Below are 24238 nucleotides of genomic sequence, written 5' to 3'. Positions count from 1 at the left end.
ATGATTGTGCTTCATTGCAACCCGATGCCACTTGATGGGTACACAGTCTTATTCTGCTCATTAGCACCGTTTTCCGTTTAAAATGCTTCAACTGCTGAGATGAAAAGACGATCTGAGACTTTGCCTTTATCTTTAATATTTAAAACCTTGCGCACAACCTTTTAAAAATCAAATATTGATGCTGCTACCTGTTGTTCTTCAAAGTGGAGCAATTATACTGCAGGCCCTTCATGGCAAGCCTGTGTTTATTAGAAATGAGAATGTTCCGGAGATATTTCTTTCCCTCTCCACGGCCTCCCCCTTCCGCTCAGGATGGAAAGCTGGGAAGAGCGTTCGGCTCTTATGAAAGAAATGTGCTCAGGCAGCCACCCGAAAGCACCTAGTGGTATGGGGCTGGCAAGGGGTACGGGGATTCAAGGAGCATCCTCAAGGTAGAATCTGCAGAATGGTAGGAGCACCCTTAGAGCTATGGAGCCTCCTAGGCTCTCAGCCAGTTTGCCCACAGGAGGCCCAGCTTCCTTCAACCTCTGCAACCTAGATTCCTGGGAAACAGCAGCTCTGGCCACGGAATGGTTCCACACTGCCCTCTAGTGGCTGTGCTCAGAAGCTATGAGCATCACGCAGTTTTCAGCTGTGTTCAATAATATCTATCAAGGGTGGGGAACATCTGGCCCACGGGCCATATAAGGCCCATAAAATCATTTGGTCTGGCCCTGCCAAGGCATTAAGAGTGAGTTAATTAAATGTTTGACCAAATATAGCAGGCTAATTTTTAAGTTGATAATTTTGTATGGCCTTCAAATGATGTTATAAATATCCAAATGGCCCTTGGCAGGAAAAAGGTTCCCCACCCCTGAATCTCATTGAGGACTTGCTATAGACCAGGGACAGAGATACTGAGGTGAAGGAGACATGCAGCCTGTCCTCAAATTCCTCATAGCCCTTGGAGGGAAAAACACATAGGTGGATAATCACCAAGTAATATGTCGGTGTTATTCCACGTGAGAATGTTCAGAATGCCATGGGAGCACAGGGAAGCATCATCACCACACCTGTGGGGTCCCCACGGACTTTGAGAAGATGGTCTGCAAGGGTGAGAAGGGATTTGCCAAGCGGAGGAAAAGGAGCTGTAGGATGGGGCCCAATTGCAAAGGCCCTGCTGTGCCCCTACAAGATTGTGGGAGAGACGATCACAAGGGTTTCGTTGAGATACTGTGTAGCATCAATGTTTAAGATGCACATATTCCTTTTATGTTTTAACATCTCTTGAGGATGCCTCCTACAAACAATGCTGTGTCATCATTTTATTGGTAGCATTTTCTCTCTCTGTGGTGGGACAAAATCTGCCCATTTGACAGTCTGTGGCACCTGGGATTCGAGGAGATGCAGTAACATAAGGGCTTAAATTAGGCAGTGGCTGGGGGATGGAGAGGAGAGGACAACATAAAATAACAGGACAGAATAAGATGAAGTAGTGGTTGTGGAGACAGAGAGAAGGGGACACATTATAGAGGCTTTTAGGTGGTGGCATTTTTATAATTGTTGAATGATTGTATGTCAGAGACAAAGAAGAGAGTTTCTGTGAGTGTGTGTGTGTGTGTGTGTGTCTGTGTGTGTGTGTGTGTGAGGGGGAGAGAGAGAGAGAGAGAGAGAGAGAATATCAAGAAAGTAGTAAAAGTAGGTTTTTTAAGTTCTTTGACCATAAAAAATCTAGGGGAGGGGAATTAACATAGCCAAAATGTGCCATGAGAACACTTCATTGTATATATTTAAAAAAATCTGTCCAGGTTTTCAATGGGCTAGAATGATGGAATTGGGACAAGAGTGGGGTGTATAAAAGGATTAGAATCTAACCTATTGGACCTCACGAACCACCGGTTGGCGACCGCTGGATTAGATGGTTTTTTGGACCCTCTGGGTTTAAGACTGTCTTCTGCTTGCAGGAAACAGGAGCACAGCGATGCATTTAATTTGCTCTGACTTATCTGGCATTTACGCTCTCATAATATCAGCTGAATCAATTGTACAAACAACTCTGGAGCCACTCAATAGTTTTGTCATGGATGGAAGGGAAGAGTACCATCTGCTGCCCCATGCTGGACCCCCAGAAAGCTGATTGTAGGAACCTCAGCAAAGCATCCCCACAGCACACAGGCTTCCCTGCCTTCCCTCAATAGGCATTTTTCTATATTAAGGCCATAAATTGGCTGATGTAACTGTTGCTTTGGATCCATGAAATGGAATATCAGTTGCATAAAATTGAGCCATGTATTTCTGAGATTTGGGTTATTGTGGTATTTATCTTCTCATCCCCAAGGTGAGATTCTAGTTGATGCTGTCAGCTACTTACTCATTGCGTTGGGCTTGTGTTGGTTGCTGATTTTTCGAGTTTGTTCCTATTATCAAAGACTGGAGAGGAGTGGGGAGAGGGTTAATGTGGATGGCGAAGGAGGGGGTGGTAATGATAGGCAATAAGAGGAGGTTCGCCGGTGAGGGCGCTCTCTGATATTGAACTGTGGAAAATTAGGAGAATCGGTGTGGTAGGGCAGAGCTTGCCAGCAGGAAATTATTTTGGGGGGATAGTGTCCTTTTCTGATATTATCGTGGAAAGAGTGGGACAGGTATGACCTAGGTAAGTTATTTAACTTCTCAGAGCCCCGTGTTCACTTGTAACACAGAAATAGTAATACGCCCTACCTCACAGGTTTTGCTGAAAAGTAAATGAGATGAGCTATGTAAAGCACCATCAGGGAGTTCACTACCTCCGGTCTCAGTTACCTGTGCCACCCCACCCTTGGTTGCTCATGTTTGAATTACTCCAGGGACACTGCCTGGTCACTTCTACCATTTTCTTTGCATGCCTTGCATTTTCCCATCCCCAGGTCTTTGCTGAGGCTACTTCCTAATCTAAGCATCTCTGGACATCTGCATCCCACCTTCTCCAAGGCCCGTGTCCAATGCCAGCCCCTTTGGGGAAACATCATTAGTGCTCCTGAATGGAAGTCATCTCTCCCTCCTCAGAGCCAATACAGCAGCTCAGTCTGCAGTCCACACAGGCTCGTTCCTGTATCTTGTCTCTGACACTTATAGCTCTGTGACCTGTGTACCCTCACTCAGTCTCAGGTTCTTCATCAGGATGCTGGCAATAAAACTATCTGCTTCGTGGGCAGTGGCAAGGATCGAGTTGCTAATGCATGCACAGCGGCAGACACGTAGAGTACAATAGAGGCTAGTGATGTCAACGTGGTAGCAGCAGCAGTATATCTAGATGTGACCTCTACTCAGAAAATGTAATTCCCTTGTTTGCTAGCTTCTAGAAAGGATTCATGCTGTTTCTATAAATAAGTGTCTTTTTTCACAGTCACCCATCACTTGTTAAGGGCTGTAGTAGTGAATGGCCATCATGGTGAATCCAGAAAGATAAGTGTATCAGGAGTGGGGGTCCTGTTTGGATTTAGGTTGTGAATGATATTTATCAGTTTAAGACCCTGAGCCTTCCTTCCAGGGCACAGGAAATGTTCATTACACTGGAGAGCCTCTGAGACATGCACAGGGTGAAAAGTAGACAACAATGTGAAATCTCAGATGCACAGTCATTGGGGTGTCACATAATCCTCTGTATGCCGTCCTTTATCTCAGCTGGAAAACGTGAAGATCACACCTACCTTGCAGATTTTGTGTAGGGATTGTAAATGTTTATAAAGCACCAAAGGAGACACAAGACAAATTATTACATTTTACTTAACTATTAAATTATTTAAATACTAGAGGCCCAATGCATGAAATTCATGCAAGAGTAGGCCTTCCTTCCCCCTGGCTGCCGGCACCGGCTTCCCTCTGGCACCTGGGACCTGGGCTTCCCTCCAGCTGCTAGCAGGTACCCGGGACCCGGGCTTCCCTCGCAGCCCCAGCTTCATCCGGAAGGTCATCCGGAAGGACGTCCAGAAGGATGTCCAGCCTAATTAGCATATTATGCTTTTATTATTATAGACTGTTAAATTAATAGTAAAAATCATTGGTTGGTAGCGATGGCTTAATAGACAAGTAGTTCATGGGACTCACTCCTGGAAACCCATAATCCAGGACTATAAGGGTAAAACTCATTCCAGACACTTTTCTCTGGGGTCCCCCCACCCTGGCCAGAGACTGGGAAAGGCTGAGGTATAGGTAAAGGGCTCAGTACCAACAACTATGTTTGGTAAGAGCATTCCCAACTTAATGGCAGCCACCTGCCCAATGTCCCCTCGAGGAAGATGGAGGATGAAGAGATTCTGTTCACATAGCCCACACCTTTGTGGACCAGGCAATACCTGATCTCTGTTCCTCTGGTCATAACCACCAGCACCAATCATGGAAAGAGCTGCTTCACTGCAGTGGTACTGCCTAGCATCCCTGTAGAGTTTGCAAAGGAATTATTTGTTGTTTGAAGAGTCAGTATTGCCATACATAGGTTTAATTTTATCTTCATAATAATAGGACTAATGTCACAATAAGCAGCTCATGTGATCATTTCATCTGGTTTTTCAATGTTGTCTCCAAAATCTTAGTCTCTTTGCATAGGAAAAGCAGACTGACTCATATTGATGGGTCAGAGAAAGACTAGAATAAACTTGGCATTGCTAAGGAAGAAACCTCTATCCGCCCTCCAGGGTTAAGAGTGGTGGGTGAGATCTTGGAAGTACTTCTTCAACCCTCCTACACAACTCCATCTATGGCAACTCAAAGCAGATCACTCTGGTCGGGTTTTATTTTCTTCCTTACCCTTGTCTCAGCCACTTTCTTCCTAACAGCTGCAACCCAAGAGCTCCAAATATTTATCTTCTGCTTTCTTTGAAAGCTGCATTACAAAAATGCCTTCTCCTAACACTTCACATCCTTTACCCCCATCTCTCTCTTCAACGTCTAATCCCCTCCATTTCTAATCATTGCTCTGAAATTTTCATAGCATAAAACATCTGGGTGAGTGCTGAGAAGAGCCCCATACCCAAATGAATCATATCAGGTAAATGCTATGTCCAAATGTCAGGCTGAATTTTTTTCTATGACATTCACATATACACACCCTTAGTACTAGAGCAGTTCTAACTCCCATGTCAGTCTGCTCTGTACCCTCAACACACAATAATTTAAAGGGGGGGAGGGGATAAGAGAATGGGGAAATGTGATTTCTAGTCTTGGGTCTGCCACTTACTTGTTGTACAATCCTAGACAAGTCTCTGTCTCTCTGGGTGTCCGTTTCCTGGTTTATTGAGTAAGAGACTGGACTTCATTCTCTCTGAAGTCCTTTTAGCTCTAGAATCCACGCTACCCTAATTTTGCCAATCCGTGTATATGCTATGCTGCAGTGAGGCCAGTTATTTGACTCTAGTTGTTTCTCCTGGCAGTGATGCCTCTGGAGTGCCCCTGGGAGCAAGCAGCCCCTTGCATTCAGCCTTTACCAGTCAACCCTTTGGCATCTTGAGCTGCTCTGCAGGAAACCAGACTAAGTGCTGTTCTTAAATCTCTTAGGCTCACTAATTATATTCAAAGAAGGCCTATTACACACCTCAGCAGAGCAGTCAGAGACACATAATAGGAAACCTCGGTTGCAAAGAAAGGACACCTAATTTATATGACATGGTTGTCGGACCTTCTTCACTAACTCCTCTAGGCGCTGAGCCAACATTATGGGCTCAGCCACCCAGTTGCTAAGCCAGCACTAGGATAGGCAAGTATGTATGATCCATCTCTCAACTCCCAGCAAGTGGGGACTGGGATTCCCCTTGCTGTCCTGGATCTTGAAACCCCCAAGAGTATTGTGGCCAGGCCTGGCCAAATTTAACCCAAACTTGTACACCCATGGGCTTTAAGAGTTTAGCCACAACCCCTTATGAACTACATGATTTCCCTAACACTCTCTGCCTAATTCTGACTTCTCTTTCAAGAGCTGTAGAATGTGGAATCAGAAAGGCCTAGGCTGGAATTCTGACTCTGCTGACTTCTGACTGGAGCTTTGTGTAGAATCATTTAATCTCTTTGAGCCTCCATGTCTTCCCCTGTAGAATATGAATAATAATCCCTTTCTCACATGGGCAGTGCAAGTATTAAATGAAGCTGCTAAGTACAAGGCCTGGAATACACCACAATCACTGCTACTCTTGTGGATGTCAGCCCATTGTGTCCCCTCGAATGATAGTCAAAGACAATCTGCTAAATGAGACTGTATCCTAAAGGCAAGAATGCCAGCACTCTTGTGTTACAACTGAACAAGGCCTGTGCCAACTCTACATAGAAAAATAAATAAAAAGACCATTACTCAATGTCTGAATTTACAAAGTCACTGAGAAATGGAAGGCAGCCTCTCTCTGGTGGCTTTGAAGTTGCTCTCTGAGACAGTGGGAAGACCATGAACTTTGGCTCACAAAGACTTCTTTTGAGTGTCAGTCTCGTCACCTGCTCCCCTTGTACCTTTGAGTCGAGTTCTTCGCCTATGTGTACCTAGTTCTGACCTATTAAGCGGCACGCTAGCTGACACATAGTGAGTCCTCAGAATCCGCGGGTGCCCTCCACCCTGCCTTTCCTACCCAACTGTGTTGCGAATGCAGGTAGCTCTTGTGCAAGTCAGATGGCCACCTCTTCCTTTTACACAACTGGGATTCTGTTTCCTCTGCCCTGAATCTCCAGACTGGAGAAGAAATGAAAACCCCTGACATAGTTTCCATCTGAAATGAGCTGAGATACTTGCATCTGCTCATATCAGACTCATTAGATGTAGAATCAGACGACCTAGGTCTGCCTCACTGCCAACTGTGTGATCCAGGAAAAGTCACTGAGCATTCACCAACCGCACTTACTTCCCTGGTTTGTAGAACAGGCATCCCGTACACCTCTCTCCTCATTTCGCAGTGGACTGAAATACAACACAAAGGAGAACTGGGAGGCAGCCAGAGGCCTCCTGGAGATCTGCTGCAGCATCAACTTCTTCATTCACTCTGTTTCCTGATCTGCATCATACAACTTTGTCAACGTGCTGTGCGCCAGCATAGTTCATTGGAAACACAGTAATTAGCATCACAGATGAAATGACACTGCTGCAATGTTAATTACTACAGTGCAGATGCACCGTTAGATATCATACATAATGTTGTCAAGCCTTTATTTTTAAATTAAAGTGCAACAAACCATACCCAAGCTACACAGCTTTTTTTGATTAATACAAATTAATGTTATTTTGGTGTCTGGGGAAAGGGTGGGATAAGGGGGTGTTGCATCTAATTATAAGAACACATAGACAAGTGGTGGAATTTCAGATGGATTCCCCATCACTTCCTTCCCCGACTCTGGTCTCTACATAATGGAGAGTGTGAGCTCCATGAAGGCAGGGAGCATGCCTGGTTTTACTCCACACAATTCCTAGCTCCTAGTGCATAGTCACATATATTGAATATTGTATGAATTGCTGACAAAATAATGAGTGAATGAATGAATGAACAAATGAATGAATGAATGAATGAATATAGAGTCATGTAAGTAGAAGGGGTCTAGAAGTGGCATCAAGAACTAGAAGGTGTAGTTGTTTTATTCCTGATGACCCTGGTTTTGTTTTGCTTCATGGCCTGCAAAATGATCTTGAATGCATCTCACGCCTGGAGCTTTAAAATCCGAAATGGGAAACAAGTGACTCATCACAATGCAGAACAATTAAAGTGCTTCATTGTGATGCTTAGCAAGCAGCACTGGATCCCACCAGGCTCAGGAAGTATGGAAGATCAACATGGGTCCTTCAACATCAGCTAGGCACCCATGCAACACGTCAAAATTAAGGGAAGGGGGAGAATGAAAACATGTCTTATTTATTTAATTCTTACCACAACCTCATTGGGGACATTTTTCCCGGTTTTATATGGTGATAAAATACACCTATAAAATGTACCATCCTAACCATTTTTACATGTACACTTTAGTGGTATTAAGTGCCTTCAGGTTGTGCAACCAACCATCTCCAGAACTCTTCATCTTGCAAAACTGAATATTTAAGCCTATTAAGCAATAACTCCCCATTTTTCCCTACCTCCGGCCCCTGGCAACCACCATTCTACTCCCTATCTCTGTGATTTTGACTACTCTACTTACCTCACATAAGTGGAATCATTTACATGTAAAGTAATTACGGATAAGGCGAGATTTACTTCTGTCATTTTGACGTTTGTTTTCTACATACCTCATACTTTTTTTATCCTTTGTTTTCATGTGGGAAATTTTCTTATCTCTACCTTACAATTAAGGAAACCGAAGCTGCAGAGTGCAGAGTGGTTCAGTTAGTTGAGCATCATTCTGTTCACCAAAAGGTCACCAATTTTATTCCCGGTCAGATCATATATCTGGGCTACAAATTCAGTCCCCAGTTGGGGCACATACAGAAGGCAACTGATCTCTCTCTCTCTCTCTCTCTCTCTCTCTCTCTCTCTCTCTCTCCCTCCCTCCCCCCCCACCTTCCTCTCTCTCTAAGCATGTCCTCAGGTGAGAATTAAAAAATAATAATAATAAATAAAATGATTCACTAAAAGGTCACTGAGATACAGATTTGGAATCTTTTGATTCAAGAGTCCTTGATTCTTCCATGGAATATGTGCCAATGTGTGTTCCTAAGTATTGCAAAAATGCAGACAAGCGTACGACATTGTCACTGGCTTGATTCAGTGAACAACAGTTTTCTTAGGAACATGAAACAGACACAGATGAAAGCATCCCTAGAAGTGCAGGGAAGCTCAAGATATCTGCGCAGTGGGACAGAGCATATGTCCTATAAGAATTCAGAGCCGCTCCTCTTATGCTGCCTTGCATACCATAGGTGCCCATGGATGTTACAGGTTGAATCCTATAGTTCTATTCTTCATGTCGTTTGAAGAGAATTAGAGAGATCCAGCCCTGCTCTGTGGGATGTACTCTCCACAGCAGATGGATGTGGCACTGGATAGAAAGCACCGTGATGATGTGTACACCACTACACCCGGAATTTGCCTAATGAAATAGCCCTGTTTTAGTAAAACTATTATTTATAAGGATGCTCATGCATTATTTTTGTACAATAGTGAGAAGTGGAGGGGATGGAAAGATTCAACAATAAGTTATATGTTTTTATAGAAGAATATTATACAGTTATTGCAAAGTGTTATTACAGAAGAACAGTTAAAAACCAGAAATATTCATGTTAGTAAAAATAATATATAATATATTATGCTAATATTACATTAATACATTATATATAATTATATGTATTTATATATAGAATCATATATGTGAAAAATAATTTATTTATACACACATAAAATAATTTCATTAACATATGGGTATATAGAGTTATGAGTGTGAAGAGTACATATACTAAAATATTAGTGGTGCGTATTGGGTAAGTGGTTCTGGATGATTTTTATTTTCTTGAGCTGTTCTAACCATAAGGTCTGTATATAAATTCTCATTATGTCATACTGACTAAATATGTATTTATTTGAGACTGGAGAGCAGGAATGGAGGGTTTGACAGTGATCATTTGGTTGCAAGGAATAGATAACCTAAGAAAAAGAATAATTTATTGGTAAATTATCTGAGAAAGTACAGCTCAGGTCTCATGAAGGAACTGGAATAAGGAGGTGCCAAGAGTTTCTGAAGGTCAGGCAGTTATTCTCTCCAATTCCCTTTCTCTCTGCATGGTTTCCTCTGTCACTGTTGGCACATCTGCTTTTCTCTTCTCTCTCTTAGATCTGACTCCAACAGCTTAGCAGATTGACTGTCTGGTCCCCATGTGACTTTCCAGTTCAGAACTCAGCAGAGACCGTCCAGAGTTTCTGTTGATAGTTCCAGATCACAGGAGAGAGAAGATGGTTGACATAGTGTGTATCAGTTAACTTTTGCTACTTAACAAACGACCCAAAAACTTAGGGACTTTCAACAACCAATGATTTCATTCCCAAGGCTATATAGGTCTGTGGGCCTGCTTTCTGATCTGGACCAGCCTAAGCTGATTTGGCCAGGCCAGTCAGTTGGTGGATGATCCATAGAATGGCCAGTCTAGAATGGCTTCTCCTGGGATGGCTCGTCTCACTATGGTGTCAGCCTCCAGCAGGCTAGCTCAGGCTTTTTTGCATGGAGGTCTCAGGTTTCCAAGAAGGAGGGAGAAAGCATGTAAGGATCTACTACTCTCAGAAGTAGCATGTTACACCCACTACATGTGATTGGTCAAAGCAAGTGACAAAGCTAGCCTAGACTCAAGGGGTGAAGAAATAGACCCCTATCTTCATGGGAACAGCTACAGAGTCACACTGTAAGGAGTGCAGGTGCGGGAAGGGGAAGAATTCTGGCCATTTTATAATCTGCCAGGGACCCAGGCTGACACAGGCTCCATCTTGTAGCTGCACCACATTTACATATTTCTACATCACCCACTTGGCTGATACAGCCGAAAAAGAGAGAGGCTGGAGAATCATGCATAAGCGTTTCATTGTTTCAGCCTGGAAGTGACACTTGTCATGTCCCTTCATAGCCCATGACCAACACCAGTCACATGGCCTCCACCTTATGGCAAGATGGTAGAATAATGAGTCAATGGAGTATTTGGCAAGCATCGCTGTCTCTGCCACAGTGAGCATTGTACAGAACTAAACTAACCGATTGTTTAAAAGACTAGTGTCAGAACAGTGGAGGAGCAGGTAATGCTAGTGCTATAAAGGTATCAAAAGTTATGTGAAGCTCTTAAGGAATCCATAGGGCTGGCCCAACGGGGCCAGAGTAAACAGGAAGAAAATGCAAGTAGTTCTGCATCCAATAGCCTAGAACATTCCATCCAGACCCACTCAAAGTCTTCCTTGAGCTTTTGATCTGCTCCTAGAGCCAAGTCAACCCATAAGACTAAGGCAGTAAATGTCACAGGTAAGAATCAGTGTTCTAGAACCAAGTATTGAGAGGTGCTAAGGTAGTAGGAAAATGATGTGAACATCAAAATTCAAAAAGGAGAGAAGTAAAAGCACCATAAGCAGTAAGGCTAGCTTTTCGCAAGGGCTGAAGCAAGATGGACTTGCGAGTGAGTAAGTCTAGGAATCTTTGAAAAGGGGAAGCTTGTATGAATCTCTTTAGCTTCGCACTGAGGCCACCAGCTTTGAGGAAGGATCAGAGCTCTCATCCTGTGCAGCATCTGGTTGCAGAGGTGAGAGAGGGACCTAACCAAGACACACTGGACTGGACACTTGAGACTGCAGACCCATGCCTTCAGTCTCCCAAGTTTTGTTCCTCTTCATCCATTTTGGCTTCCTTGTCTCTCATTTGGCCTTTGTAGCATCTCACCCCTACTAACTGCTTCTCCAATTTCTCACACCTGAGACTTGAACTTTTGCAGCATTTCTACATCCCATGTATTTATGGTAAGAAGACAAGTTAACATTTTATAAGGTGCAATGTCCAAAATATTAGTCATAGTTGATGAGGTCTCCTTTGAGTTCCTACCTCAAATTCCTAAATGATAATGTGGTTTATGCTGCACAGAAAGTCCCATCGAAGCCAGGTAGTGCAGGAATGCCCTCTGGGGAGGCTGCTGCTCCCCATTCCACATGTGGATTCAACCTAATGTCCTCCCATTAGGAGGAAGCAAAAGGCATAGGTCTAAGCACCATGCTAGGTTTGGTGAGAAATGGAAGGAGGAGAGCCTTGCTTGACCTGTTGCCCATTGCCTTGCAGGTCAGTGGGACCATGTACAATACTGGAAGACACGTGTCTCTGCGCCTGGACAAGGAGCACTTGGTCAACATATCAGGAGGGCCCATGACATACAGCCACCGGCTGGAGGAGATCCGGCTACACTTTGGGAGTGAAGATAGCCAAGGGTCAGAGCACCTCCTCAACGGACAAGCCTTCTCTGGGGAGGTAGGTGGGGCTGTTGGGAATAAGGTTAAGTGCAACTTAATAAGATTTGGTGCCTATTTATATCCATGGTGGGATAACAGGTGGGAAGATTTCTCTTGAATCTATGAAACAAGAAGGTCGGTACCTTCTTTCTCCCTCTGTCTTTTGCAAGTTGATGTGGAAGTCTATAATGAGCTTCCAGTGTTTACCAGGGAAGTCCACAATGAAACGGAATATTTCTTTCCAAAACTTTGGTGCACCTTTCTTGTTACTCATGCCCTAAGTCATCTCCAGAGCATTAGTTCAACCCCAAACCCTTACCTTTCAAGCGCATCTTCATTTTCTTCTTTCTGGGTAATCAATCTCCCATATGTCACATATGATAACATAGATTCCATAATTCTCCATTCTGGTAGAATGGGTCTTATTTGCACAAAACTATAATTTACTGTGAAATATATGTCAGGCAACTAAATAGTCACCATTAATTGTGAGTGTCACTGTATGCCACCATCAACCCAGAAAAAAACTCAAGCCACAGCAGTGAGCCAAACCACAGTCTCAATTATAGGATGAGAGCTACAGTTTAAGCAGATGGCATCTGTGTTATGACACTTGACAAGCAGGGTGTGTTTTATTTGACCTCTTTGACCTCTCTTGCACCTGAGGGTGGTTATCAACAAGGGGCCAGGGGTTTTACATGCCAAATACCCTGTAATGAGATTTCTGTTTAAGAGTTCTCAGTAACTGATGTCAAGATGGCTCTGAAATAACAAAAGTACATATCTCATTACCAACTTGGTCTTTTAAAGTGGTTTTAATCAAGAACATGTTTAAACCTGGCATTGTTTTTGATATCGTAGGCCATACGCTGAGAAAGAAATGCACCACCTTAATGAGTCCAGTGGCCAGATTTTAATAATTGTTCAAAATGCATCAACTGAGAACCTTCCTAGGCATTCTGCTCATTACCAGGAATACAGAGATTAAAACAAATAAAACCACAGAGCTCCTATCACAGAGGAGCTCAAAGGGTGCTATATTCAAATCACTCAAGTATAATGTCACGCTGTAATCGAGGTGTACAAAGGCTCTGGCCAACTCAAAGAAGAATTGGCGAATTTTACTTGCAGGGATCAGAAGACGCCTCACCTTTAAACTGGGCTGAGAAGAAGAGCAATGCAGAACAAATTTAAAAGCATCATGTTTGGAGTCAAAAGAACCTGAGTTTGTACCTCCTGCTTTGATACACACTAATTGTGTGATCTTGAGATGGCTATTTGATCTTTCTCAGGCTGAGTTAGACAGCTCTCCAGGTCACTTTGAAAATTAACAGGGATTCCAAATGTGAGGAGCACTAGTACTCAATGGTTGATAGACAACAAAGATAAAGCAAGAAATGAGGGACAACAAAGGCTCCAGATGAGTCAGAACACTGAGTATTGAGGAAGATTTGCATAGATTTCAGACATCTTCAGTTAGTAATGGCTGCCTAGAGGACAGGGTTGAGCAGGAATATGGGTATCCTTCTAGAATGTGTAGCAGAAATTCTAGGATTAATTAGAGAAGTCTGCCAAAGGCACTGTAATGCAAAAATCCCTAGTTGCAGATCCTAAACTAGAGTAGGGCAACAACTCATGAATTAAGAATGACTAGAGACTGCCAATCTGAATTAGAAAATATTCAAAATCAGATAAACTCATCCTTTTAAAAACACATGTTATTTTAAGAGTTCTGATCATTTTATTTGTTGAGTTACTTGCTCATTTATTTGTTTGCTGTTGTTTCTTTTTTTTTTCCTCTTTCACTGTACTGTTACATTCCAGTGCCTATCACAAGATTGCCTCAGAGTAAAAATGAATTTATGAAAGAATTTATTTAAAGAATGAATGAAAAATGTAGATGTTTACTTGGCTAAAATCTTTACATTGTAGAATTCCTTAGAGTTTCTTATTTCTTCAGTATATAATAAGGGGGCTCTGTAATTGATATATGAACTACAATTTTGGAGTAAATGAATGCTTCCAAAATCCTTAAGGAAAGCATATAACAATTTGATCTGTCAATGAGTTCATTTTCCTAGACCAGTGGTCGGCAAACTCATTAGTCAACAGAGCCAAATACCAACAGTACAACGAATGAAATTTCTTTTGAGAGCCAAATTTTTTTAAACTTAAACTTCTTCTAACACCACTTCTTCAAAATAGACTCGCCCAGGCCGTGGTATTTTGTGGAAGAGCCACACTCAAGGGGCCAAAGAGCCGCATGTGGCTCGCAAGCCGCAGTTTGCCGACCACTGTCCTAGACCTACCCCAGACCACAGGTATCGGACACTCCAGGGAATCGTATTTTAAAAGTTCCCAGGAGAGTCTGATAATGAGATTTGTGAAGCACTCCCTCAATAGTGCATTCTTAAGCGTTCTCCATAAAGAAAGCATTTGCAAATCAGCATTAACTGGGAATCATTGTCAAAATATTTACATTTGAGTTCTTCTCCCACAGCAACTGAATCAGTCTCCAGGAGTGGGGTCCAGGTGTGCACATCTGTACAAATTCCCCCAAGAGATTTCGGTGTGCCAGTTTCAGCTCAGACTCTATCTAAATTATCCCAGTTTTTTAAACAATGAGGACTTTAAAAAGCCATACAGCACAAAAATGAAAAAGGAGCACCCAGAGGTTAATTGCCCTTTGGAAATAGCAAAGCTGTGTGCTTTCTAGACTGGTGGGGTTTGGAGAACAGCTTCCCAAGCATGGTAGCCACACACATCCATTGCTCCAAGGCAAACTTAAGCATTAGCCTCAGCAGAAGTACAGTTAGACCTTGCCCTTGGTAGACCACATCAGCTGTATCCCATTTCTTTCCAAGCCGCTCCATCTCAGTATGAGCGGTCTTTGTATGGCTGGTCTGTAAGCTGGTGTAGGTTTAGGTGCCAGAAATCAGGATGTTGGAAGCACCAAAACAATGTCGTATGGAAAGCAGTTAGATAGGCATTTGGCCTTTGAGAGACCTAAATGGCTGTAGTGAGCAAGAAGAGTTTGGCATTTTCTTTGTGGTATGAGGGAAAGAACTAGAATCAATGGGTGAAAATTCCAGGAAAATGGAGTTTGGCTGAATATATGTTCTAACTATGAAAACTATCAATCAATGGAATGAGTTTACCTCTGACTACTAGCGAATTCCCATCACCGGAATTATTAAGCATGGAATGGAATTTGAGGACTTCATAAAAGTGACTCACATCCTTTTAGCTTTAATGTGCCTTTTAATGCTGAAATTCTACACAGTCCATGATTTCCTTAAAGAAAATGTTCTCCAATCCGATTCCACTGACGGTTAGCCCCAGTTAAAGTAAGTATTTCCCATCCTGTAGGTTAACATAGTATTTTTATTTTGTGCTGTCTTCATAGCCACCTTTGGCCTTTGTTTTTGGCTATCTACTGAGAGGACCCAGGTAGACACTTCAAGCCACAAAGCATGTGTTTATTTTGTTGACAATGAATAATCACATTGCCATCTGCCCCATCTATCATTGCTGATCGTGATAAGTCCATTAACGCCAAGCGTTTTCCTTGGCACAGTGCAGCAGTCCTTATCTGAAGAGCTTAGATTAATTGCCGTCTTGTCTAGTGAGGTTATTGTAATTGATGGTAATCATTTGCTTTGTTTTATAAAGCTGCGTGGATGTACGACACAGTCAGCAACTGCGTTTTTATAAAAATTATTCATGTCCTACATGGAGAACTCCTGAATGCCTTGTTGGGGGTTGGTGATAAATGAGCATATTCAGGGATTCAAATGTCTCAATGTTTTTAAGAAGGGAAAATTAACTGTTTTTAATAAGTAAGACCCTTAGCTTGCTAATCATGTCTAAGTAGTTAGATTAATGTCCAGTATAAAGTAGGGTGTTTATGAAAAGAAACAAATACATTAACCAGGCAGAAGATAATATTTGAAAAGAATCATGCCTGTGGATTAAGTTGCAGTAGTGAGGCCAGACAAGAAGAATCTTTCTTATTTGGGGGAAATTGGAAATATTCATTTTAAAAGCCTCCCTTAAGTTCTTCTTGTCAAAGGGGTAAGGAGGGGCACTGAGAACTGCACCAGCCACTTCATGGGGTACCTGTGGCCAGAGCCCGCTGTTTATGTGATCCACTCTTCACATGACAGCTGTGCTCCTGCCATGTGCTATTTCCACAGCCCAGCTTCCTGCCCAAAGAAGCATGGACTATACAGGAAATAGACAGCCTGGCCACTGTCTACATGCTTTGCAACTTACTTTCATTCGTTCATTCATTCAGTTAACAAATACGAGTTGAGTGCCTACCACATGCTGTGCAGTGAATAAAATAAAGTCTGCCTGTAAGGTACTTTCAGGCCAGTGAGGCTAGACAAATAATAGACATGATAAATGATATGGTAAGTTAGAATAGGATAAATGCTATGGGAAAAGAAATAGATCAACGTAGAGGGTATCAGAGGATGAGGAATGGAGGTAGTAAGTTACAAGTGTAAATAGGGTCGTTGGTTTTAGTCTCAATGTGAGGTTGATATTCGTGAGGGTGCCGTGGGGGTGTTTAGGGGGAGGACATTGCCGGCAGAAGCGACAGCAAGGACCATGGCTTTGAAGTGGGGAAGAGCTGGGAGCATTCTAGGAAGAGCAGGAGCAGTAAGAACACATCTGTAGCAATAGGGAGTGAGAGGTCAGAGAGAGATGACTGGGGCCTGGGCTGCCGCAGACCATATCCTCTTTGCATGGACTTTGTATGGACTTGGCTTTCACCCTGAATGAAATCTAAAGAACAATGATATATATTCTCCCAGTTAACCAGTAAACACTAGGTCAGTGAGGTTGCCCTTAGTATTGTCTTCTTCTTACCTGGGGAAACTGAGGCCAAGACCATCCAGACAATAAGTATTTGAGGTTGGACTTATCTCAGGTCTTCGGATTCACAACTTTGCTTAACATAGGCCAAGGTTTATCCACAAGCCCCTTAATAATGACTGTTCACCTATGCTGGGCCTTAGCCCAGTGGGGAAATAAAGACCCGTAGACCTTGGAGCCTGCCTTTAAGGAGTCAACAATCTAGCAGAGGATCCTGTCAGCCCAGACTGTTAACTCCCTATAGTCACAGAGTAGGCTGTGCTTTTTAATACTTTTCCATATATGTTTTACGCACTTGGTATACTAGTATACTGTTGAACAAAGAGATTGAATGAGTAAGGGAAGATAGTTTTGAAAGACTGTAGCTTTCAGAGTGCCTAAATTATGTCTGGTATATCAGTAATTAAATTATGTTGTCATAATGGCAAACCTAATCAAGTTAATGTCGATATTAACAGAAGTCCTAGGCATTTTATGTTAAATTATTTACAAATACAGTTAAGCAAATTCTTCAAGGTAGCTGGGAGGAGCAATGCAACAATTGATAGCTAGTGAACTAGAAAAATTCATTTAGAGTCCTCATTTCCTGGAATTACTCCAAGGGTCAGACCAGGGACCTGGTCTTTGCCAATGCTAAGAGCCAAAGTTCCGGATTCCGGGAGCCAGTCCTCCCCAGAGTGAGCACACTGGCCTTCCAGAAGCAAAGCAAACAAGTCAGAAGCCCAGATGGTGGGAGGGCAGATTATGACGATACCAGTGAGCAGGTGATGACTCTGATCTAAGGATAGGAAGTTTTCCCTTTGGACATTTTTATAATTACTTCTGGAGAAGGACTGCCCGATCAAGTCAGCAGCTTCGTGCATTGCCAGTTTTAGATGGACACCGTGGGGCAGCCTAAGAGAGAAGACAGCTTGCTGAGGTCAGCTCATTATCCCGTTGACTTCATCCTGACCTGCATCATAGTGCTGACCTGGTCCCACCAGGATGGCATTATGACCGGCACCATCCTCCTCCACTTGACTCTGACCTCCTCCTAGTGCTCGTCCAAAGCAGGGAAGGAGGTGTTATATTACAGACAGAATTAAAGACAGGCATTAACTGGAACTTGATCAAGGCTCATCCTAGAACCTGACTGTTACCATGGAGACCATCACTGTTACAGCTTCACAGGTGTTGAATGGGTCTTCCTTTATTTAGTAACCAATGACACTGCAGTTAGGTACTGCTTCTAACACTTCTGTGAGCTAGCTATACTTTTTTTTTTAATCCATTTCCAAAGCCACAGGAATAAAATCAAATTGGAAAAGAAGGTGTGAAGTAAGCATAATCCATTCACTACTACTCTGACCAATGTCAGCAGTTCATTAAAATTTGTAGGGGTTCCCCCAAAGACCACCTCCCACTTCAAGAAATAGAGCTACAATTGGAAAGAACAAGTCTGCTTGAAGCCTCCATCTGAAGTGTCAGGGTCGGAGGCCCCACTGAGGTCATCTCTTCCAACCCACTTACTGTACAAAAGGAAAAATCAGGTTCCAGAAAAGACAAGAGACCTGCCCAAAGTCACCGAGATTCAGTGGCAGAATTAGGACCAGAACCCAACTTTCCTGACTTTTAGTTTGGAATTTTTAATTTTTCAAATAAAAATTTTAAATTATATTAAATTCGAAGATTCAAAAGGCCATTTTAGGTCACCTGTTCTAGTTGCCTGGTAAAGCAGGTGGAGCCTAATATTCAGATCTCCTGCCTTCGTGGGCAGAGCACCATCACAAGGGTGTTTATATAGCCTCAAAAAACTAAAAGACAGTGACATAGTATTTTACACACATGGGCACTGATGAGTGTCCATGGGGAAATGGACTTAGAAGTCACCAAAGCGCCCCCAATCAAAAATACCACCAATGAAAGAACCATAATAGGGCCTGATTGCAACAAATGTGGAAATTAACAATTGGAAGACTAAGGTAGAAAGTGAAATGCCTTAAAAATCCTTTATTTGCTCTCAATATGAAAAGGCAAAATCATACTATTGTATTAAGAATCTAATATTATAAGCTGCTTTTCTTATAGTTTGACTCCCTCCCCCCCCCCAACACTCTCCCCAATAATCATCTAGAACAGCTCAGTAATATTAAATATAAGTAATCTAGATAATAATATTGCAAAATTAAGTCATTAGATGTCTAGCCGCTCCATGGATGTGCTGCTATACAATTCAAAATAAAGCCATTTAAAACCCCCAGATTCATTTGCTCTGACATATCGATAAACTTTTGCTGAAACAAAGCTAATCATCTCAATGGTGCCGGCTTAATTGCTCGCCAGTTGACGGATAATAAACAGACCTGAGGATTAAAATATGAACTAATTACTGTACTCAATTCCATTTACTTGATTTCATGTTCCATTAATTTTTTTTGCATCATTTCTAGTGGAAGCCTTAGATTTATGATCGCCCCAAATGAATTATGCCACTTAGTTGCCTGTGGCATGCTCGTGTTCAGAATTCGTTGGAAAGGGCAGAATTCTGGGCAGTAAATATTTAGCTGAAGCAGCCTAGGCTATAGTAAGTGAAGGTAATTATCCGTTCCCAAATACCAGCCAGAGTTGGCCTCTATAAATCTATACCCATTTCAGCAGTTAAAGGGCAACTCTAGGATGGCTCTCATGGTTATTCATTGGATCAGCTTCTTAGAGGCAATCTCCAAGAACAGTAGTTGGGTTGGCCTGGAAGAGGGCGGCAGGGAAATAGAGACAAGCACATTGTAGGGATAGGATATTGGCCTAAGAGTCAACCACTCGGCCACTGGGCAGGGATCAACATTTTGACTTAGAAGATCTGACTTCAAGACCCTGTTCTGTCTCTTGCTGGCTGTGTGATCTCAGTAAGACCAATGTGATCTCAGTGAGGGCAGAATTGGATAAGCCCTCCTTAAGCTTTTAAACTGATATGGGACTGATAATGCCAATCTTATATATGTGATGGGGTGATTGTGCAAAGAAAACACTCCTGTGATTGGGCTTTTTTTTTTGAGCTATAAAGTGCTAGACACGTCCGTTATTAGTCAGCCTAAACCTTGAGTTCATCTAGTCCCAAGTCGGCTCATACATGTAAAGATAATCACAATGTACTAATATGATTACTACCATCAGCTCTCATTTATTGAGCATGTACTATGTCTCAGGCATTGTGATCAGTGCCTTATCACATCCAATCTTCATAGAAACCTTATGAGCTAAAACTAATTAGTACCATTTTACATGTGAGGAAAAGAAACTTGGAGAAGTTAAAGAATAAGCCATTAGTCACATGGTTGGCATGGGAAAGAGCTAGGATTTGAACCCAGGTCTCTGACTCCAGCTAAGTGCTGAGTGACCTTAGATAAGTCACCTGACCTCTCTGGTTCTACCTCTAAGTATCTGCTTAGAATGCGTAAGTCCATTCCCTCCCAATTCTGCATGAACCTTATGAATGTGAACTATGGCAGTGTGTGCCTGCTGAGGACTGCAGCTTCATGCACCTTCTCCTGTCAGATGGAAGTTACATACCCAGCTGCTTTTTCTGTTACTTCTTTGGAATGTAATAAGCAAGGTATGGTATATCTGTACATTTGCTTGCCTATAAACACATCCCTTTCCCTCTGCAAAGCATGAGAAACTATATACCTTAACTCAGAGGTAACTTGGGTGAATACATTTCCTTGCTTTGGGTCTATTTGCTGAGCTAGAAATTTCTGGATTGAGCCTTGAAAAATGAATCCTGCAGGAGCTATCTGGCAAAATGAGCTGAGCCGGGAGGTTTTAAATCACACTCCCAGCCGGGAAAAGGGGGCAGGCCCAGAGATCACCAGATCTCTGTGTCAAGACTCAATGCCCTGCACCAGTTTCTTTTTCAGATCAAATAATTGTGTCTGCTTCAGGAAAGACCCGTGATGGACCCAAATGGCGCCCCCAGACAAATGCTGTTTCTGTGAGGTCCTCTGTGGGGATCACAAATTTCCTGCCTATTGCACCTGCCCCGCTAGGGCTGATACGTCCCCCTGCCCAGGTGAGGGGCTGGGACCCACCAGCAAGAGCAGTGGTTAATTGCAGAGGTTAAGATAGCTCGTTACTTATTCCTATATTTGCATCCTGGCTCCATCACTTATCGGCTGTGACCTTGAGCAAGTTACTCTACCTGCTTGTGTCTCAATTTCCTCATTAATAGTGTAAGCGCCCTGTCTTCTTGGCTGGCTAGCCTTCTCAGTAAACGCCTTATATGATTCAACCCTGCCTTCATTCATTGGACACAGCAACAGGGAGCCCGAGCCCAACCGGGCATTTCCCGGTAACAATAGGATGAGACTAACAGAGATGCCCATGCTATCAGGCGGTTTTCCTCAGCTTTATTGAGGAAAAGTTTCTATATAATAAAATTCAGCAATTTTAACTGTTTTCATAAATATATAATCATGTAACCACCTCTAGAACCATGACCTAGGACACTTTCATCACCCTGAAAAGTGCCCCCCATGTCCCTCAGCAGTCAGTGCCTTCAACCTGACCCCTGGCAACCACCGACCTGCCATCACTATAGTTTTGCTTTTTCTCATATTTCCAATCAATGGACTCCTACAGTATGTAGTCTTTTTTTTTTTCTTACTTTATCTCTTAAATTATCATACATTATAACTTTTTTCCTTTGGCATATAGTTCTCTGAACATATAACACATGTACAGATTTGCATAACTATCATTGCTATCAGGATACAGAATGGTTCCCCCCAGAGGGCTGTTTTGAGGGTTAAGAGGACCAATACATGTAAAGCGCTCAGAACATGGCAGCTTTCCCGGCAGCAGCGTGCGTCTTCCAGCTCCCTCTTCCAGGGTCAGCATTTCAATCCTCCATCCACATCGAACAAGAATCCAGAGTGGCGTCTATGCAAGGGGTGAAATTCTTATACATCCCACCAGCCACTGTGAGTTGGTTCCAAATACCTTTATTCTACAAAGATGAGCCTGGGGCCCTTTTCTGGTGGCCATTTTCTTATCACTGTCAATACTCCCTGGAGTAGGGCTGCCTGGAGGAAGTGTCCTTCTTGTTTGCAAAAGGCACCATCCACTGGTCAGAGTGTTTGTCCTCCTCAGAATGGCACCTTTTTTAATTACTCACACAAGCACTGAAACTGCCTAAAATGGTAGAGAAATTCATCACCTTGAGCACATACAGGAAGTTCACTTCCCTTCCTGGCCTCCTGGGAGTACCCTTCCAATCCCCAGATAACAACTCCTTGCAAAGGGCACCAGCAAATAGAGCATTTTCTCATTCCCCATGAGTCTGGGCAAAGCCTTGAGCTGTCTGAATAGGATGCTCACATGCTCCAGTTTCCTGGGGACAGTCCAGGTTGGACCCGTTGGTCCTGATGTCATTGTGAGGGCACCTCCTTTTACCCTCAAAAGTGCCCTTATTGGCACAGTGGATCATATGGTTATACTAGGTCCAGATGACCTTAAGCCAACAATGTAAGCTCTCTGGATCTCCTTCACCTCATCCAGAAAAAAAAAAAAAAAATGAAAGGATTGGAGTAGCTCAGTTAGGGCCCTTGTAGCACCAAGAGGCCCATGGAAGTAAAATATTTCCTGAATAATGTTATCATCACAGATGAACAGTGATTGAGGGTCACTGTGCTATATCGGAAGAGCCAGAAACATTGATCTGCAAGGAAACCTTTTGTGTTATATTGAAGAGGTGCCCCAACGATGAAGTATATACTTATAAATAGCCACCATCCTAGCTCCTTTAGGATAAAAGCTTGGAAATTAAGTCCTTTGATGTGGTGCCACAAATTAAAGCTCAGATTGCTCTGCTCACTTTGGGTATGCGACTCTGACTTGTTATGCTTAAAATATTGCACTTCCTGCTCATGCCCCGCCACCACCAGCACCCTACAAGCACACCGCAGGCATGCATCCTACCTCCATCACTCCTTCAGCTACTTCCCAGGTAAAATGCTCCTGTGGTTAGTAAGGTGTTTTACTAGAAACTCTGGTTTCAGTGGTTCCCCTTGAACCATTTTGCTTTGTATATTTTAATTACAATGTGAGTGATTTCTGTACACTGAGCACCCCTAGGAAGAAACCCCAGGAATTATCATCATTATCCACTTAGGCTTTGTTTCAGTTCTGGTCTTCAGAGAGCCAGAACGGCAAGATGAATCGGTCACCTTAAACTCCTCTGTAAATCCCTCTTGGTGTGTGGGCATTTAGCCTCCTTTGCCATCAAACAAAAGGGAGAGTGTTTTGGCTCCAAAAAGCAGTTGCAGGCTTTGCTTTGAAAACCTTGGGGGCATCCACTCAGTCCCACCAAGCCCTAGTGCCACTTCTGGAGTATTCATTTAGCTTGATTTGCATTATTTTAATTTTCTTAGGGGCGTTTTTTACTAGCTGGAGGGTGATTTTTCCCTTTAATTAAAGAGCAAGTTGATTCCAAAGCACACAGAACAAAACAAGCCCCTTTCATCCCCTGTCTAGCTTGTCACCCCCTCCTGCTGGCCTCTCTCTTCTGAGTGCCTGTCAGCTTTTCACCACACCTGCCTTGTCAAACTGGAAATGAGATGGAATGACAGCAAGGCATGGCCTGTCTTTCAATGGAATCAACCAGCCCTTGGTTTTAATTCATTTAACTTCCTGGAGCATATGACAACTGGGGGGCGGATTGGGAAGTGTTATCTCTATCTCTCCGATAGAAAAGCTGTATTCAGTGAGTACAGTTCAACAAAAATTCATGGAATTAAGCCAAGAATCGTGGGGCTGAGGGCTGTACAGATGAACAGACCCAGCCACGATCTTCAAGGAGCTCAAGTTCCCCGGGGCATCTTAGGTATATTGGTTTGGGGTGCAAATAACAGAAACTCATTCAGCTACAAGGGGAATTTACTGCAAGGCCTCTGAGATATGTTACAGGTCTCAGGGGAGACTGAAGCCAGAACTGAAACAAGGGCACGACCCTAGGAAGTACTTCTGCTCGGTTTCCTGTCTCTGCGAGGCTGCTTTATTCTCACTCACTCCATAAGCTGACCTTCTAATTCTCTGTGCACATGGAGGGCATAAGTAGCCCCCTCTTAGGCTCTCCAGTTTGTGTCCATTAGGATCAAGATCATTCTGGACTGACTGGCTGGCTGGCTCTTTATCCCAATTCCAAATTCTCCAAAAAGGAATTTGATTTTTTTCCAACCAAGATCTGATGTCCTCTCTGACCCAATCAACTATGCATGTGGCTGGGGTTGTAGAGATAAACAGGTCTTAGGGGGCCTGTTCCTATGGTGAAGAGAGAGTCATATGGAGAAGGCAAGGCATTGTCTTGTGAACACCCCAAAAATGTCTGCTATGGTGGGGAAGATAGATCATTCTTTTCTGGTTAGCCTGACAAAATCTATCCTCAGTGCTGTTGGCACATTTGGCTCAATGTTGGAGAAGGCTTTCTGACATGAGAGGATCTTGAAAGAAAA

General features: G+C 43.0%; 1 protein-coding gene across 1 annotated transcript in view; it reads left to right on the top strand.

Annotated features, from left to right (window-relative positions):
• The window catches only part of CA10 (carbonic anhydrase 10), a 370347-nt gene that overhangs the window by 278643 nt on the left and 67466 nt on the right, over positions 1-24238 (top strand). The window contains exon 4 of the mRNA XM_054709247.1: positions 11707-11892. Within this exon, the coding sequence (XP_054565222.1) occupies positions 11707-11892 (186 nt within the window). The remainder of the gene's footprint in view (positions 1-11706; positions 11893-24238) is intronic.

This window comes from Eptesicus fuscus, chromosome 20 (assembly GCF_027574615.1).
Source record: "Eptesicus fuscus isolate TK198812 chromosome 20, DD_ASM_mEF_20220401, whole genome shotgun sequence".
In the NCBI taxonomy this organism is placed as follows: domain Eukaryota; kingdom Metazoa; phylum Chordata; class Mammalia; order Chiroptera; family Vespertilionidae; genus Eptesicus; species Eptesicus fuscus.
The sequence above is the reverse complement of the archived record's forward strand: the minus strand, read 5'-3'. Positions and strand labels throughout refer to the sequence as shown.